This window comes from Coturnix japonica, chromosome 3 (genome assembly GCF_054131305.1).
Source record: "Coturnix japonica strain WE chromosome 3, WE-NBRP24, whole genome shotgun sequence".
Classification (NCBI taxonomy): Eukaryota; Metazoa; Chordata; class Aves; order Galliformes; family Phasianidae; genus Coturnix; species Coturnix japonica.
This window is the reverse complement of record NC_140665.1, coordinates 37186700-37204054: the sequence shown is the minus strand read 5'-3', so window position 1 is coordinate 37204054 and position 17355 is coordinate 37186700. Positions and strand designations below refer to the sequence as shown.

The 17355-nt window shown below is 36.2% G+C and overlaps 1 protein-coding gene across 7 annotated transcripts in view; it reads right to left on the bottom strand.

The window, feature by feature from the left end:
• ARID4B (AT-rich interaction domain 4B) overlaps positions 1–17355 on the bottom strand; it is a 79457-nt gene that overhangs the window by 30032 nt on the left and 32070 nt on the right. For 4 of the 7 annotated variants that reach the window (XR_014944740.1, XM_032443315.2, XM_085543372.1 and 1 more), the window contains exons 5-11: positions 17148–17238; positions 14197–14276; positions 12818–12909; positions 10474–10612; positions 7187–7266; positions 5801–5874; positions 4904–5049 (exon numbers count right to left, since the gene is read on the bottom strand). Coding sequence is in view for 5 of the 7 variants with exons in the window: in XM_032443315.2 (XP_032299206.2) it covers positions 4904–5049; positions 5801–5874; positions 7187–7266; positions 10474–10612; positions 12818–12909; positions 14197–14276; positions 17148–17238 (702 nt within the window). In the remaining 2 variants the exon portion in view is untranslated. Of the gene's footprint in view, positions 1–4903; positions 5050–5800; positions 5875–7186; positions 7267–10473; positions 10613–12817; positions 12910–14196; positions 14277–17147; positions 17239–17355 lie in introns of those variants that run through there. The other 3 variants (XM_085543370.1, XM_085543371.1, XM_085543375.1) reach the window with 2 other exon arrangements.

Genomic DNA, 17355 nt, shown 5'->3' with positions numbered 1-17355 from the left:
CTACTGCCATGAGGTACCAGCTGAATGCGTGCGTAGTGAGCAGGACCAATCCCAGAACTGAAATAACAATGGATATTTTGGATATTCAGTTCATTGCACTAATAAATCTTTGTATTAGATTTACTTAAATGAATAAACAGTGGGGTTTCCAAACAAAGCACTGGGGTTTAATTTCATCAGAAAATGTCACTTGCCACAACCATTTGTATTAAAATATTAAGCTTATAATGAAAATTCTCAGAAATGGATGACTAAGCTACTTCACACCAGTACGCTGAACAGAAGTTAATTTTCTACATTCCTTTTTCACTACTACCTAAAAGCTTCTAAATTTAACTAATAAATTCTAACATTTTAGTGTGTGTGCATCTCCATTCCATGTTAATTTTTTCATCCTTCAACAGCCTCCTTTTGCTAAACATTAAAGCTTCACAAAACACATCGCCTTTCAAGTCAGACCGAGGGCAGTTCAGAATTCAATAGAATAAAATTATTAAATATGACAGGAAAAGAAACAAAAATTGTGGAAACTAGTGGATGGCTGAAAATAAGGTTAAGCAAGGCTGCAGTAGAGTTTTTTTGTTGTATACTTCCTCTTCTCCATTAAACTCACTTGGAGAATGTAATAAAGGAAATCAGCAAAACAAAACAAAAAAAAAAAAATTAGGAACTATTTGCACTGTGCTGAAATTGTTGTCATTTAAACATATTTAATAACAGAAGCACAATGAAAAAAACTCCAGTCAGAGCTACTGCAAAGGCAATGCAAAATGAAAGTCTCTTTGAGAGACATGACAAGATAAGCATCTACCCACTAGCTCATACACCAGCAAAACTCAGTGCAGGCTATTTTGATGAGTGAGGAGGACAGGCTACATCCTCACAAGGGAGGGGCAGAAGGAGTTGGGGGTACACTGTGATCCTTCACTGGTATGAGGAGCGATGTTGCAGCCCTGCAGTAGTACAGACACACATAGATAACCATCAAACTTGAATACGACCACAAATGCCCTAATTAGAATGTTGGAATGTATTAAAATTTTTTGTTGTTGTTCTTTGGTTTTGCTTTCTGGGGAAAGAGGTGCACAGTACTGAGGCAGAGATATGGATTTTTTCTTTCATTTTCTTTTTTCCTTTTCTTTCTTGTCATGTCACCCATGACAGATACTTGTACAGGACTCTTACAAGTATTCAGTGGAACACGGTGAAGAGATCAAGGGCACCTCTTTGTGGTTTTTGCTTCATTCCTCACAACTTTCCTATGGCAAACTACCTGCCATAAGAAAGTGGTCCCACAGAGTATTTAGGGCATGGAAGATGAGGGAGAAAGCTATTAATCCAACAAAGCTTTCAAGTTGCAAAATGTCTGTTAGGGGAACTAAAATAAAGGTGATGAGTAGGTTGAACGTAACACTGCTGCTCTTTCCTCCCCGCAAGACGCAATGTTTGAGAAGTACTTATATCTCAAATATATTAATGCAGAGAGGTGTCAAAATGCCAGGTGGATATTCCTTGTTAATATTCCCAATACAGCCTCCTAAGAAAGTGTGCTAATGGGGGAGCTTAAGACCTCGTGTGCCTCTGGAAAGACTTCTTTCTCAGAATCTTTACAGAAATCGATACATGCTACATATGGTAACAGTTAACTGTTAACAATCTCTAAAACATTTATGAAATCGTTTAAATAATCACTGAGTACACAACAAGGTTTTCTACATAATGGTTTAAGGCAGACATATCATATTCTGTCATCTCTGCTTATTTCCAAGTTACTCAACCACAGCACTAAGCAGGTTGTTCTGCGGTTTTTAATTTGTCTACGTCACAGAGGTAAAAGAAATTGGCTTACGTGTTTGACAACAAAATCTAGAAAAAAAGCAACATGCGTTAAAGCAGCAGATAAAATTCACACAATATTATAATCCAGAAGAAAAGAGAATCCTTGTCAATCCTTTTGGTTACCATCACATTCAGAAGAGGAAAGGAAAGCACTTTCCATTCTTCCATTTACAAAACAGAAAAAGAGGGCAACGCATCCTGGAAAGAGCTAGAACTATCCACAGGTGATGCTCTGAAAAGAACAAGCCCAGATGTCCTGCTTAAGAAAAACGTCACTTGATAGCTGTGAGTACTGAAACCATCTCTCCAAAGACAAAAGCTACAAGGTCAGATATTTACAAACAGCACAGCTGAAGACAGCAAATATTTCCATCTAAAACAAGTAGAGATGGAATGACTGCTCTACAATGACTGCATGTTACACTGCACAGGTAAAAATGTTCTTGCTCATCATGCCTATGGCTGGACATAAACCTGCTCTGGAAAAATCAAAAACTGTACTGAGCCCACGGAAGAACACTTTGTTTCTCAACATATCAGAGCACATATTGGACGACACAACTTGGATCAGAATTGCCTAATATCCTGTGAGCATGGAAAAGTGGCTAAGATTTTCTCACACTTCTGAATCCTCCCTAAAATAAAGAAATGAATGAAAGAAAGAGAGCCTCACCTTCTGGTGTGCCAGAGCTACAATTTTGAAGGATTATGTAGCCAGTAAAAGACCATAACAACCATTTATCTATCATGCTCTTTAAATTTCCACTATGGATGGAAATTTCAGCTTACTGCATTACTGTAGGCAGCATAACAAATCAGAGAAACAGATCTTGAAACACGCCAAGTGAAAGATTCAAAAAAGCCTCTCTTCTAGCTAGACATCTACATAAAGCTCTTTCCACTAATTTTCTTCTTTCCTCATCTTTTTTTTTTTTTTTTTCTGGACCAAAAGTTGGGAGGGAATAACAGATAATTAGAAAACCAAGCATCAGGCAGGGCTCCATATTTTCAGTACAAAAGAGAGAACAAGGTGAAAGAGGAGTGCACAGAGTCTGTGCTTTGATTTAAAGTTCTTCTGCTTCTTCGCATTACGGTAACCAGAGAAACAGCTTTTGTAGTACAGCAATTTTTCAGTAGAACAGCATAAAAGAAAGGTACAACAACTCAGATTTCTTGGTCGTTATTTAAGACTCTCAAGATCTCTTATCTATTTCTTTTCACTAGTAGAAAACCAGCAGATTCTGCCTTCTGTAGTTAAAAGTGAGCAGTGAAAGATCAATGGAAGCTACTTGAAATTTCTGCTTTATAAAAGAATCTGTAGTTATGGGCCTGACACACTAATTTAAGAGCATGAAACTGAGAGAGGAAGACAGGGTGACAAACATGCAGGGGAGAAAGAGACAAAACAGGACCACACCAGCCTAGTTTGGCTTATTTTTTCAAAAGTGATAAGAACACAGGTCAGGAACAACAGCTCAGAGATGCTGCCTCAGAAGAGGCTGCCATATAAAAGGTAGCAAGCTTTCCTGTGCCTTGAAATGTGGGCTAAGCACCATATTTACTGAGGTAGTAGTTCTACAGTCAGTAGGAAAGTTTATCACCACTTGTGTGTGCAATTATTTATAGTATTTATAGTAATGCTAAAATCATACATGGATCTTACTACACTGCCACAAAGGGAAAGTACAGTCTTCTGTACAATACAACACACTTGCCAGCAACACCACTACAGAAAGACAATGCATTATTTTGAGGGAGAGCGATCTAAGAACTGGAAACCCAACTGGGCTATGACTGACATTTGCTCTAAGAAACCTGATGTTCTGCATTGGTGGAAAAGAACTCCTTTGCCTTTCAATACTGAAACAACATTGTGCAAAGAAAATAGGTGTTTTCAAAGCAAAGAGAAAGAGTTCATAGAAACCCAGGGACATCAAAGATCACCTATCTGCAACCTGTCTGCCACAGGCAGGGTTGTCAACCACTAAGATATTAAGAATATATTTTCTGCACATGCAAAGACTTGGTAGAACATGTCAGCCAGGTATGCCTTTATTAACATTAATGATTTCACATACTCAAAGGTAAACATTTCACCACAGCATAGGATGCCGGTCAAGTTAAACAATGGTTTCAACACTTCAGAAACTTCTGAGGATAACTTCAGGCAGTAATATTTACAGTGCATGCATGTTTCCTATTCATACGGAGAGAAAGAAGGTTTAAAACCCTCCAGAAAGATTTTAACTAGATATGTCATTGATGTATCCTTTGAATCAATTGCTTTCTCCAAGGGAACCTGGAGGAAGCTCCAGGAAAAGGCATATGACTGCTGAGAAATGCTTTACACTTTTGCTGAGAATGACTGTAAGGTAGTAGACAGATAAGAAGAAAAAGAAATAATAATAATAGTTCTATAAATGATAGCGCTGAACTCTGAAATTAAACCCAGCACTTGGGCAAATGCTATGTGCATTTTGAAGGTTTGTTTTAAAGTAATCAAAACACATTGCATATCCTTCATCAGGATACGCATTTAGCTGTTTGTTTTAAAAACACGTATCTTCCCAGATGGAAGTTGATTTGACCTTTAATAGGTAGCGGGTAAGTTCCATTTAGGAAGACGTAAGTATAGGGAACCTTTCTTTCTTTTAGCTAAAGCAGTACGCATATGAGAGCACACACCAGTATCTACCCTTCTTCATCCTGTTTGGTCTCACAAGGTACTGAAACCCTTCTGTGGCTACATTAAGATCAGCATGGGAACGATTCTAAAACAGAATCTGAGTTTCAGATTTTTTTTTCTACTTTTTTTTTTTAGTTTCACTGACACAGACTACTGACTGCACATTTTTTGCTTAGTGATTTCAAGATAATTATTAAGACTTCCATGTTGATATTTTCACATCAATCTTTGTTAAATGGAGAATTTAAAAGCTGAGAAGTCAAACTGTTGCCTGTGTTAAGATATTATCTATGTCAAATATTAGTAATTCTTAACTAAATATTAGTCTTGATAATATCAGTTGTGTATCTAAGCTACTTGTATAGTAACTTCACTTGCCTCTTCCTCACTGCTGTTATCCTCTTTTTCTTTTTCATCTTCTTCCTCCTCTTCAGCTTCACTGCTGGAGCTGTCTTCTTTCAATTCTGTTTTCCAGTTACTAGGAACAGTTTTGTTTTTACGGAACTCAAGAGCTTGGTCAAAAGCTGTAAGAGGACCAGAATTTGTTAGGGCAGCAGGAAGGGTCAGTTTCACCAAATGTTTTAATCAAATAAAGTAGCTGGGGGGAAACAAAGACTGTTAATTAACTCTTCCACCCCAACTTCAAAGAGCCTCAACTAAATCCCCGTGTTGTCCATCTTTACTCATCTGACCCAGCCAAACTGACTTCATCTTCTCCATACATCAAATAATTCAGAGCTATTATTAGGATTATGAATATATTTAACTGAGAGAACTCCTCCACTAATGACTTTACACTGTGATTTATGCACATTAAAGAGGAAAAGGAAGAGGAAATATTTACTATCTCATTTTAGAAGTTAAATCACACAAACTTTAGCTTTCAAACAAATTCACAATTCCAGTTTCTTGTGTGCATAAAGGTAACTTCCTCAGACACATCAGGAGTACTGTGATAAAAATAACTCTATTAAGGTCTAACACAAAAGCCAAATAGTAAATAACCTACAAAATTAGCAAGCACTGTCCAATTACATGCTTTGTTTGACACATCCATATGTAAGACAAATACAAGACAGGATGCCTTTTGTAGTTTGATTTTTAAGAAAACCACTCCTATAGATTTTCAGCAGTGCTTAGCCTCAAGATGCATATTATCTTTTCCTATAACAATGTTAGTATTTTTAAGACATGAATCAATCCATCACAAAGTTTGTACAACCTGCATATAATAAACAGATGCACACACATTTTCTCATTAAAAGTTCTTTTTACCTTGTTTTAACAGAGCATCAGGCTTTGCTGAAGTTTCACTAATTTCCCGAACATCTTTTCTTGGCACAGAAACACTAAATAATTTAAAAAGCATCCAAGAAATATTATTAAAAGTATACATTATAAAGATTTCAAAGCTAAATTAACACTATAACACAGAGCTGATCACTAAGAGATCATAACAGTTACTAACAATATAGAAGAAGAATATGAAGGGTATCTGAACAATTCTGTTGTATGGTATTAACCATCTGGTATGGCATTAATCAGTTAGCAGATCAAAATAAAAACTTCTATATAATTGTGTTTATTGCACACAATCTATTCAGTAAGCATTGAAGATAACTTTCTCTTTCCGCTAAAATACAGCTTCCCAAATCTGCCCAATATGTATTTCCTTAGAGAAAAACATCACATCAGCTTAGCAAGTAAATGCTCACTCACAAACACCTCCCCCACATAAAACCTAAATGAGTATTAACATACAAAATACTTCAAATTAAAAAAACAGAGCACTTTTTAATTTCTGCTGTGGTTAGATTCAAAGAAGTTGATCTGCACATTATCTTAGACTGTGGAGAGGGTGGGGGTGAAGTGTGTATACACACTCTTGCCTGCACAGACTTATACATGTTTCCTGTGATGTGCACTGAATGCATGAATAATTGCCAAATGGCTCCAGAAACAATAGCCTGGACTTACTAAGTAACTAAACTACAGTTCAATCATTAAATATGCCATCATCTTTTCTGCAAAAGCATTCTGTTAAAACACGCTAAGCAAAAGAAATAGCTGGACCTTTTAAAACTAAAACCAGGAAAAGACAATACTACTGACATACATCAGACTTCCTCCCTGATGTTCATGATGAGTTCTCTGCTCTACTGTGAACCCCCTACAAACTGACTTTCTATGTTTCACTGTTTTCCTTCTCCCCCTTGAACAGCATCACAGCTCATTTTGGAGAACACTAACACGCAGCTGTAGTCTATACTGAGACAAACATACACCTTTATACCTCACAAAAAAAGAACAGTAAAAAACCCCCCTATTGTGCGTACATGTGCATATTTATATTCCACAAACACACACATCTTCTAATGACTGGGTAAGCACACATCCATGTCTCTGGAAAGCAGCGCCCTGCTTCAATCAGAGTACGAGGAAAAAAATGCTTTGTTTGCTACAGTTGTAACAATTCTTAACAGAAACAAAGTTCAAGGCCAACTTTATCACTATGTAGGCTATTGACAGTTTTCTAAACATGAGAAAAATCTTCACAGAAACTTTCTGAGCTGTTATTAATACTGTATTCACTGTATCTCACACTATGATTCGCTTGACTAGTGCACGTTATTAATTATCAGACTCAACGTCCTTACTTACAATTTGCCATCCTTAAAAGAACGAACGAGAATATTGTCCTTTTTCACTGCAATATCATCACTGCAGTCCGGACAGACCACCTGCAAAGATATTACAAATGCAAAGTTCAGAGAGAAAGAAGAGTAATAAGGTAGTAATAGAATTTACCAATGCTTCTCAAATACTTTTTGGGTTCATTTTTCTCCAGCAACACTGCAATGAAAGCAACTGAGACCCCTCAAAACACAAGAGCAAGATCTCTCAAAACACAGAAGCAATGCTCACCTGGAATTAGTGAATACAGCGATCCATGCTTGCTGCCTGAAGGGAACTAGCTATTGATGCCAGAAAAAGGTTAAAAACATCCTCCTGACAAATACTAAGTACCTGTCATGTCTCTACAGTAGATTTTACTCCTCATCCTAGAAGGGTTAATCTCTCAACAAACACTGCCATCAGGGATCTCTTCTGAACACATACAGAAATCGCAAAGATGCCATAACTCACAATTTCAGAGGAGAAAAAGAAACAACCAAACAAATCCCCCACACACACAATTTCATAAGGAATCATGGAATCAGTTGAGTTGTAAGGGATCTTTAAAAGCCATATGGTCCAACTGCCCTGCAATGAAATGAACTAACCTACAGCTAGATCAGGTTACTCAGAGTCTCTTGCAGCCAGACCCTGAATGTCTCATAAGCTACCTACTGGGAGATAATAATACCTCATGTACAAGTGCTATGATAGACTCTTTAATACAAGAAATAAATTTATTAAGTCTAGCCTAGCACGGAGACACCACCTTCAGCTTATTGTAATTTTAAAAGCTATTTGAATCTTTTAAGTTAGTATAAAAGTCATTAATTTAAAAAGTTGATGAATGTGATAACACGTACATTATTCATTGACATTTCATACTTGCAGAACAGGAAAGTGGCCCTTTCCGTCATTTTTCTCTCAAAACTTGAATTACTCCCAGAAAGTTAAGAAAACTCTGGTTGATATGAAGCCCCAAGGAGCAGCAGATGACTGCAACTCTAATTTAGTCCCAGTAAACTACTCTTCTTTTAAACCAGTTGTTTCCAGTCCTACTTTGTGTTTGATATAAAAAGATACTGTACGACATACAGTCGTCTTTCTCATTATGTAGGCTGTCAGCTTTGTAGTGTTCTAGAAGTTGAAGTCAAAAGCTGCAACTGCGTGGCTTATCATACAGCACAGGTTAAACAGGCTTCTTAAGAGAAGTAAAACTTGGCAGTGCAAGTCTCCAAATTCAATGTGCTTTACAATCTCCAAAGAAAGCACTATACAAAAACAAACTTAAAATGCAGTCTGAGATACAGTTTGCAGGAATGCATCAGTATCTAGGAAAATAAAACAGTAATAATTCCCCATTTAAAATAGACCATCTCCAAGCTCTTTAAAGACTGATAAGTTGGCCTGACTTCAGCTACCGGTTTTCTAGCAGCCTCAAGTTTGTAGCGGTCAGAAATCCATTCACAGGTTAGAAAACAGCTCGCCACAATCTCATCTAATGCCTTACACACAATGGCACAATCTCAATTTTCCCTAAATCAAGTCTTCTTGATTTCCTTGCAAAACAAACTTCATTGTATTTATAGAAGAATGAGAGAGATGATCCTATGTAAGCCCAGTTTTCTGAAAAAGCTGTGAAAAGATTTCCTAACTGTAATTTCCAAAAGCCTTTAAGTATATATTCTAACTAAATAATACTATCAAGCTTACCAAGCACACTACCTAACAGAAAGAGCAACTGCCAGACCTTTTTGTTTATTTTAAATACAATTAGCCACTAACTGTATCCGTATATGGAATCATTAATAATAAAGTGAAGCATTTTGGAGATGCATATTCCTCAACATATGAGGCCTGCCTTTTCAGCTTATTATCCACATAATTACAGTCAGCCATGCTATACAAATTAAGCAAAACTGCTCAGAAACAAAATAAAATTACTTTGTTGATAAAGCACAAGTAATACTTGAAAAGATAAAAGAACAGAGCATCACAGATATAGGAGGGGAAAGAAGCTATTTGGGCAATACATTTATTATTTGATATAACCTTTAAGGTTAAATACCATATTTATTTGCAAAACTGTAAACCTGATTACTGAAGTAACAGTTAATCTAGGATAAGCTACTTCAGAGTTAACAAGATCCACCTTCCAACTTGATCCCTTTGCTGCTTCTCATTTACTGCAGGGAACCTTCCACACAGAACAAGCTACTCCATCCCCCAAATGAAAGCTAAAGAAATAACAGCATGCATTTTTTTTGTATACCCTGGAAGAATGAGCAACAGAGCTTCGTTAATTCTTAAGACCTAACTCCCAGTTATCCTAATTATCCATTCCACCCCACGCAAGCAGATTAGCTACCCGAGTCTACACAGGAAACACTGCTGTCGGTTATGTGGATTATCACAAGGCCTAACAGCAGCATGAGAAAAAGCAGGCCAGCAAACTGACCCATTCACAGAGTATAACTGCAGCACAGTTATCAACAGCAGGTAGGCGGTATTGTATCAAATTCGTTGACAGCTTTCAGTAAAGAAACAGGTCAGTTTTCTTGTCTGCTACTGAAAAATTCTCTTAAAGCTATCTTTCATCAGCAGGGTTATCTCATCGCCACATCTACTGCCCTCTCCTTTGCTGTAAAAGAGACTGCAATGACTCATCCTCTCCCACCAACTCTTTCAAAACAAATCCTTCTGGAAAGCCTCTGGACTACATTACAAGACTCAGGAGGTGATGACTAGAAAGTTGGAACTGAGAGTTACTGCAAACACTACCAAGAGTTTAATGTCAAAGCAGCATTGTTTCAAACAACTCTTCTTAAAATTCAATAAAATCACTGTCAGCACTGTCAAGGAGAAACGATTCAAGCATTTCAAAGTAATGCCTACTTAATTACTAAGCTTTCTCTTTACACTTAGAAGGACTTCTCTCTTGATATTGCTACTTCAGAAAAATGATATACAAAAACACAGGTTGAAAGCCCTCCAGTATTAGTTTGGTAGTACTACGAAACACTGCCAAGCTAGAAGTAGGTCAATGAGCTCTGACTGTTTGGAAAAACTAAACCCTCGTTAGCAATGAGTTTGCATAAATAGAAGTATTTACATATACAGTGTTTCCTATGAATACTATAACATCCAAGAAATGTATCAAGTTCAACTAACAATGTAGATAAATCTACTGAAAAGGAAACACAACAGAAACCACCTTTCTTTGCTGTCTAGCAACACACAGAACTTTAAAAAATTAAAGGTAAAATTCTTACCAAGGCTGGAAACCACAGGGTTTTCTTTTTATCCACACTGAAGCAATCGACACACACAACTTTTCCTAGCAACTCATCACTCTGTTTCCTATCATCTTCATCTTCATCGCTGGAAGAGGATGAAGATTCTTCTTCAGGACTGAACAATAGAAAAAGACTTAAAACTCAACCACTCAAATCTCCTGCCTACTATAATTACAAGCAACACAACTGTCAAAAATAGCAGAAACAATACTGACTTGAACTGAAGTCAAGTATTTTAAACTAATAATGAATAACATTATTTTACGTCTTCATAAATAACTATATTTATAAATAAAAAATACAGTAACTAAACCATTACAAACTCAGAAATGCATATGTACAAGTAATACCTGCCAGGAGAGAAAAAAAACAATACAGAAAGACAATAAACATCCACATGGAAGAATAGAAATGCACGACCAGAATGTTCAAAATCTTAATTTTGCCCCAGTTCAAAAATACTGTTCAAAAATACAGTGGCAGTTGCAGTTTTGAACCAACTTTAATCTCTCTATGGTTTTACTTTAACAGCCATCATCTACAAGCCTGCTGTCGTCTTCCACACAGAACAGAATGACTATTTTAAAAGAACAGATCTCCAAATCTATGAAGAAACGTCAGCTACGAAGATAAACAGCAAAGAGAGAAAAAAAGTCTCTTTATCCCAAAATAGCTCTTTAAATAATCTGCACTGATATGTTGCAATGACTACTTCAATTTCATACAGAACAAAGTGTAGGAACATAAGTAGACAAACAAAGATGCAAATGTATTTTAATTATAGAAAGGTTTCAGGTCATTGTTTTGGCTGTTCCAGGATGAAGTTATAGCTGATTTTAACCATATGGAGACTTGAAATGTAAGAAATGGCTCCAAATAAAACGAAATGCAATCAGTTAAAAAACATATGCAGCATCAGTCGCTACACATACACACATTATTGTTTTTCTATTATTAAATATTACATTTTTGACTACTCACTTTGCAAGTTAACTCAAAAAATACAAGCATATTCAATAAGCATTTAATGCAGAATTTAAAAGCTAACTTCTGTTTTCCCCATAACTATCTCTATGCACAAAGCTCCGTGTTAACAGAAGGCTCACTTTTCATTAGCATTTGCTTTTTGTTTTTAAAGTCTAAGCTTAACTACCCTGTTTTGTTCTCTCTACTCCATCTGACATTAATTGCAGCATTAATAAAAGCATTATTTCTCCCCAAAACTGTTTGGTTTTTTTTTTAATTAATTATTTCTTTATAAACACATGATGGAATTCTTTTAGGGTGTTTCCTGGGCTTTGAGAAATTCTTGTGGGAAAAGAATAAGTCAAGGACAATAGAATGCCAGGGCTATCTTGGAGAGATCACAGTGTAGTTGAGCTTACCATCAGCTGTACAATTTGTCTTTTTACTCAGTTCAGTCAGTATGAACCATAAGATAAAAATAAGTGTGCTCTTTTTGCCATAACAACATCCTGTACAGTTAGGGAAACAGAGGAGAAAACAACTCAGACACCAGGGGGGCAGCAATCATGTTTGCTGTGTGTGCCAGCTTGTCTTTTTCCTTCGCTACATTACAGAAGTAAAACAAACAAACAATCAAAAACCACACACACACAAAAAAAAAAAACACTAAAGAACAAAAAAAACCCTACTACCTGAACAAACACAGGGCAATGCTTGGTAGCAACTATTACAAAGACAAAGCATGAAGGGATAATCCAAGCACTCCAACTCCTTCCCCATCTTTGCCATTACTCCCTCAAAACTTAAAAATGAAAAAACAACAACAAAAACAGTTTTTTCATAACGTCGTTTCATGTTCCCAACTACTACAAATTCCAGCACCCAGGAAATCAAGTCACTACTCTTGACTGTTATTTTTCTATCAGAAAGCTTTGCTGCAGACCATAATACTATTCTATTTCTAAAAGCTCTTCAGAGACCCTGTAATAGGAAACCAAAAGACTACATGAGGTTTCCAGTGCCTTCTACAAACACTTCAATTCAAGCTAAACAAAGACTGTGTCATAATGTTTTTAGTTGAAATTCAATAGATTGTCAAAGCCCACTTGTCAATATCTGCCACCATTTTAAGTACTGATAACATGAAAATGATGTAATTCTTCCATGCAGCAACGCAGGAAAAGCTGACTTTCAGTCTGAGCCCTGAACAACACTTCTCATATAGCTTGCGGAGTAGTTTGTTGTTGATGATGTTTTTGCCTGTTTATAGTCTGAACATACAACAGCTAATAAGAAAACATATTGAGAGCTTCACAATTTAATAAAAACACAGATATAAAGACATTAAACTTACATATGATTTGATCTCCTTCCCCTGTTTGTTTTCTTTCCTATAACAGGAGTCCCAAAGTGTTCAGGATTTGTGAGTGGAAGCTGATCTAAAGTCTGTTGAAATACAAAAATAAATACATAAAAATACAGGCATATAAACTCATGAGAGCTGTGTAAGTTATTCTTCAAAATGCAAGTTCCTATTACCACATTAAAAAAATTTTTGCCAATACAGACTGACTCATTACCAAAGAAAAATGCTAGAATAATGTCACTGCTTTAAGGTCTAATAGAAATAGTTCTGTGTGGGGTTTTTGTGCATGTGCTTTTGCGTGTGTTTCCTTTAAAGCACTCCTTCTCCCTTATACCCAAACAAAATTAATTTTCATCCTAAACACACGTATACAAGTATTTTACCAAAGTCCTGTCTTTGGATCATCCAAAGTCAGAGAATGGAGTATCAGGTATTCTGCTGACCTGGGATATTTCATCTCTACAGGATGAATTCTTGCCTATGTCCTATCACCCAACTAACTAAATACTGAACCATCTACAAAGGTTCCCATATAAAATGAAACAGGGAGCTAACCCAGTAGCAGCAAACAGACTGATTTACTAACAAAAATGTGTAGCTGACATGGGATGCATTCCAAAACAATGTTCAAGTTGTTCCAGTACTGAGTATTACTAGCAACCAAACAAGATGGAGAGAAAGAAAACTTCCTTCGATCAGCAAGACTACTAAAACAGCAACACAAGCGCCTCAAAGACCTCCAGCATCTTCAAGGCTGCTGTTACCTATTTAAAAGGCAATATCAATTTAAAAGAATCATTCCAGATTTGAAGGCTCCTGGTATGTGTGCACTACTTGTTTTTGTTTTAGACAAGGCTTTTTCCTTCTTTGAAAGAAGGCGTAACGTCTTCCAAAGTAAACACATTCCTCTGAATTGTACCTGCAAGTTGTTTGTACTGACCTGTCAAGTTTATTGGCTGTCACAAAATAGTTTAATCACTTACTAAAACCCAATAGTAGTGAGATGCCTAAAGATGTATATTTATTTATTGCATACCATATTATGATTTTTTTTGCAATGGATATTTACAGATTTTTTCAACATGTAAAGCAATGTGATGGCTGCTTTCTGTGTGACCCACAATCCACAGACCATTACTAATACAAAAGTGAAAAACACAGAACATTTACTGTATTCTTCAACTTACAAAGCTTAGTGAAATTCAGCTCTATTCCCAAGTTTTAACAAACAGAATCCAAACTATTCAAGGTGTATTTTACACAACCATTATTTCTAGTCATATGGATGGACACAACATATTAAAGACTGAGGTACAAAAGATACATTCTTTTCTAAATAAAGAGTAGTCTTAAAATCAGTCACTCACCTCACTTTCTGCAAAATGCCGCTCTCCTTTTAAACACAGTGAAGAGCGTCTGAGAGTCTTCTCATCACCATCATCAAACACTGTCACCAAGTAATACATAGTGAAGAGGGGAAAAAAAGAAAAAAATATTTGTTTTTTCAAAATGGGGATATTAGTAACTCTCTTTCACTCTCACTTAAGCTCTCTTTTGTCAATCAACAGTACTGCTGAGTTTGACTCATTAAAATTTAATCATGTGGTAGAAAAGGAAAAATACATAAACACTTTTACAAACAGGAGGCAAAATAACAGTGTTCAGAGAATGGCTGTCAACCAGCAGAAGACGCCTGGCATGATTAGAGCTTAGTTTTCAGCCATGTCATCGAATAGCGGGTACAACACTCTAGTTCCAACATTTACTAATTAAAATATGATAAAAAAACAACCAAGGTACATCAAAACTCCGGACTAGTATTTATTTAATAAAGAAGTAACTAGTACCTAGTTCTGGGATTTTTTTTTTTCATCCCTATAATCCACTACTATTAAAGAACAAGAAAAACCCCACCCCTTAAGATTACCATTCTGTGTTTTTCACTACACTAATTGTTGAGTATGGTTTAGTGAAAAACAACAATTATGGATGCACACCTGACACTTAAAAATTTGTTGAAAAAGTAAAAAGGGCTGCACAAGAGAACACACCAACTTCTGAGGTACATCTCAAATGGTCAATCTGCAATTAAGATCTCCTTTGGTTAAGTGAAGTAGAAGGCAGCAGGATCCTAATTCAGTTAGTGTTAATTAACATAACTGAGTGTCCTTACATAATGAGAGATTAAAAAAAAAAAAAAAAAGCCTATCCTCTTCATGGGATAAGCTGACTACAACAAGGGTAAACCCATTCAGAGCTAGGTAGGCAGGCAGGTTACGTATCCTATGTGGTAATCTGCTTGTGGTCACTTCCCTGTCAGAGGGATCCTTAACCTTGTTCCCTAACACAGTGAATGGAAAAGCACGATCAGTCTTTAAGACTGTGTGGCCCCTATAGCAGATAAGGCTTTAACGCACACGAAATTCAAACCTGATGGGACATCTTCAAAACTAACTAAAAGCAGACATAAAAACACGTACTACACTTTAAAACATTGCACCTGAAACTGCAAGAAAGGAAAAAAAGCAAAACCAGCAGTATAATGATGAAAAAAGGTGCAGAAGGGAGTCAGACTACTTCAACACAGGAACAACAGTTACTGTTATTTCTACACACCACTGCTGCAGTGGCACAAATGGTAACACATTAACTTCTGGAATGCCACTACCTCAGACCTGTTCTTCCATAAAGTCTTACTTTCCAAAGGTAAGTAATTTTACTCATGGAATCATTAATGATGTAAGTACTTTGATACTTCTCACAAATGGTAGGATAACATTAGATAACCCCACTGGTTAAGAAGTGTGCTACTTCTAAAATTTTTCTAAATTGGTAAAATGGTAAATTTTGACTATTCCTTGAAGCAAGACTTTCACTCACATATGCAGTCATCACTGCCTACAAGGTGAATTTCAGACCCACTTAACTCACTGTCCTGGCTAAAAGATTATTCAAACCATCTACTGCTAGAGTCAGTTCTCTCTTAAATGCATTATTGTCACCAGCTGTGATGCTTTTACTGATTCTGCAAGGTCAACAAGGCTGCTTTTATCTACTATCACATCTCTCTTCTTCCTCTTTCTCGAGTGCAGGATTTTTGACAGATATCTACTTTGATTTACAAACCAGTTCCATGACACCTATCTTCAGAATTTAATCTGCACTGGCTCCTATCTCATTCTTATTGCTGAAGTATTAAATACAAGCTTTCTCAAAAACTTTCTATGTGCACACTCCATTCTAACACCAGCTATACCATTCTGTTCTTAGAATCTCTCACATCTGATCTGCCTCTGTACTAATTACCAGAGGTATCTATAATATCAATGAATATCTTTATACAGCATGTTTCACCCTATCCTTGCCTTGTTTCTCCTTTACTCATACACTGTACTTCAATAGGAAAACTGAAATATTTTCTACAATGCTTATGTAGAAGATCAAATGTAAACTCACACCTCTGTTCCTTTCTGAAAGAACCAAGGTTGGGAAAACTCTCCCAAAGCGTTCAACAGTGCTTTAGGCACTAACAACTCTTAGCATCTCAATACAAGTAATTCTTGACAAGCTTCTTTCAAGATCTAGTCCTCCATCCTCCCACACGCACAGTATCAATCACGGAGACAAATACTCAACTTCTCAAGAAGTTCCTGTTACAGGTTTATTAGCACCAATGCACAGGTGGAAAGTCTGTTATCATTCTACCATTGACCTGCTCTCCCCGGGATAGACTGATCTGATTCCATACAGCATCAATGATGAAAACTCACGACTCTAAAGCCTACGCAAAATTACAGTAATAATCAAGGCTTGTATGTGGGTATGTGGATACATCATCTGAAGTATGAAACTAGAATAGGGAAAATAAACAGGAAACTTTAAAAAAAATGAGAAAAAAAAATCTATGACTTTGATTTTATAGCAGTTGTTATCAGGGCAAAGTATAAAAGTGGGGGGAAAATAAGTATTGTGATCTGTGTTTAAAAAAAAAACAAAACAAACTGTTAATGTTTGGAATATTTAATAACATTTACTGTTATTGCATACACTAAGAAATACCCAATCACAGAGCAGCTCACTTAATCCTTATTTCACATCTCAGTTTCACATTGTGATGAGAGATGTTTCCAATAAAAACACAAAAAGAAATGCTGATATTTTGTGTGGGTTTTTTTGTTTTTAAACTACAAACCTTGAATATAAAAAAGCATCTCCAAAAAATTTCTCTTGCCATGCTTAAGACATGTCCAAGAAAAATATAGGTCACTCATATATTTAAGTCAATAGTTCTCTTCAAATACTTTACTGTTTATCTTACCTACAGTATACCAACTTGCATCTGTTAATTTGTTGATAACTGCTTCCTGGTATGTTCCATCTGGATTCTTCACTTCCACAACAGTTCCTACCTAAAATACAAAAGCCACTTAGTTCTGGAAAGATTCTAAAACAGACAATGAAGTTAACACCTTTTTATTCAGCCAATGAAGTTAATTACTATAGACATAGTTAAATATACTACACTT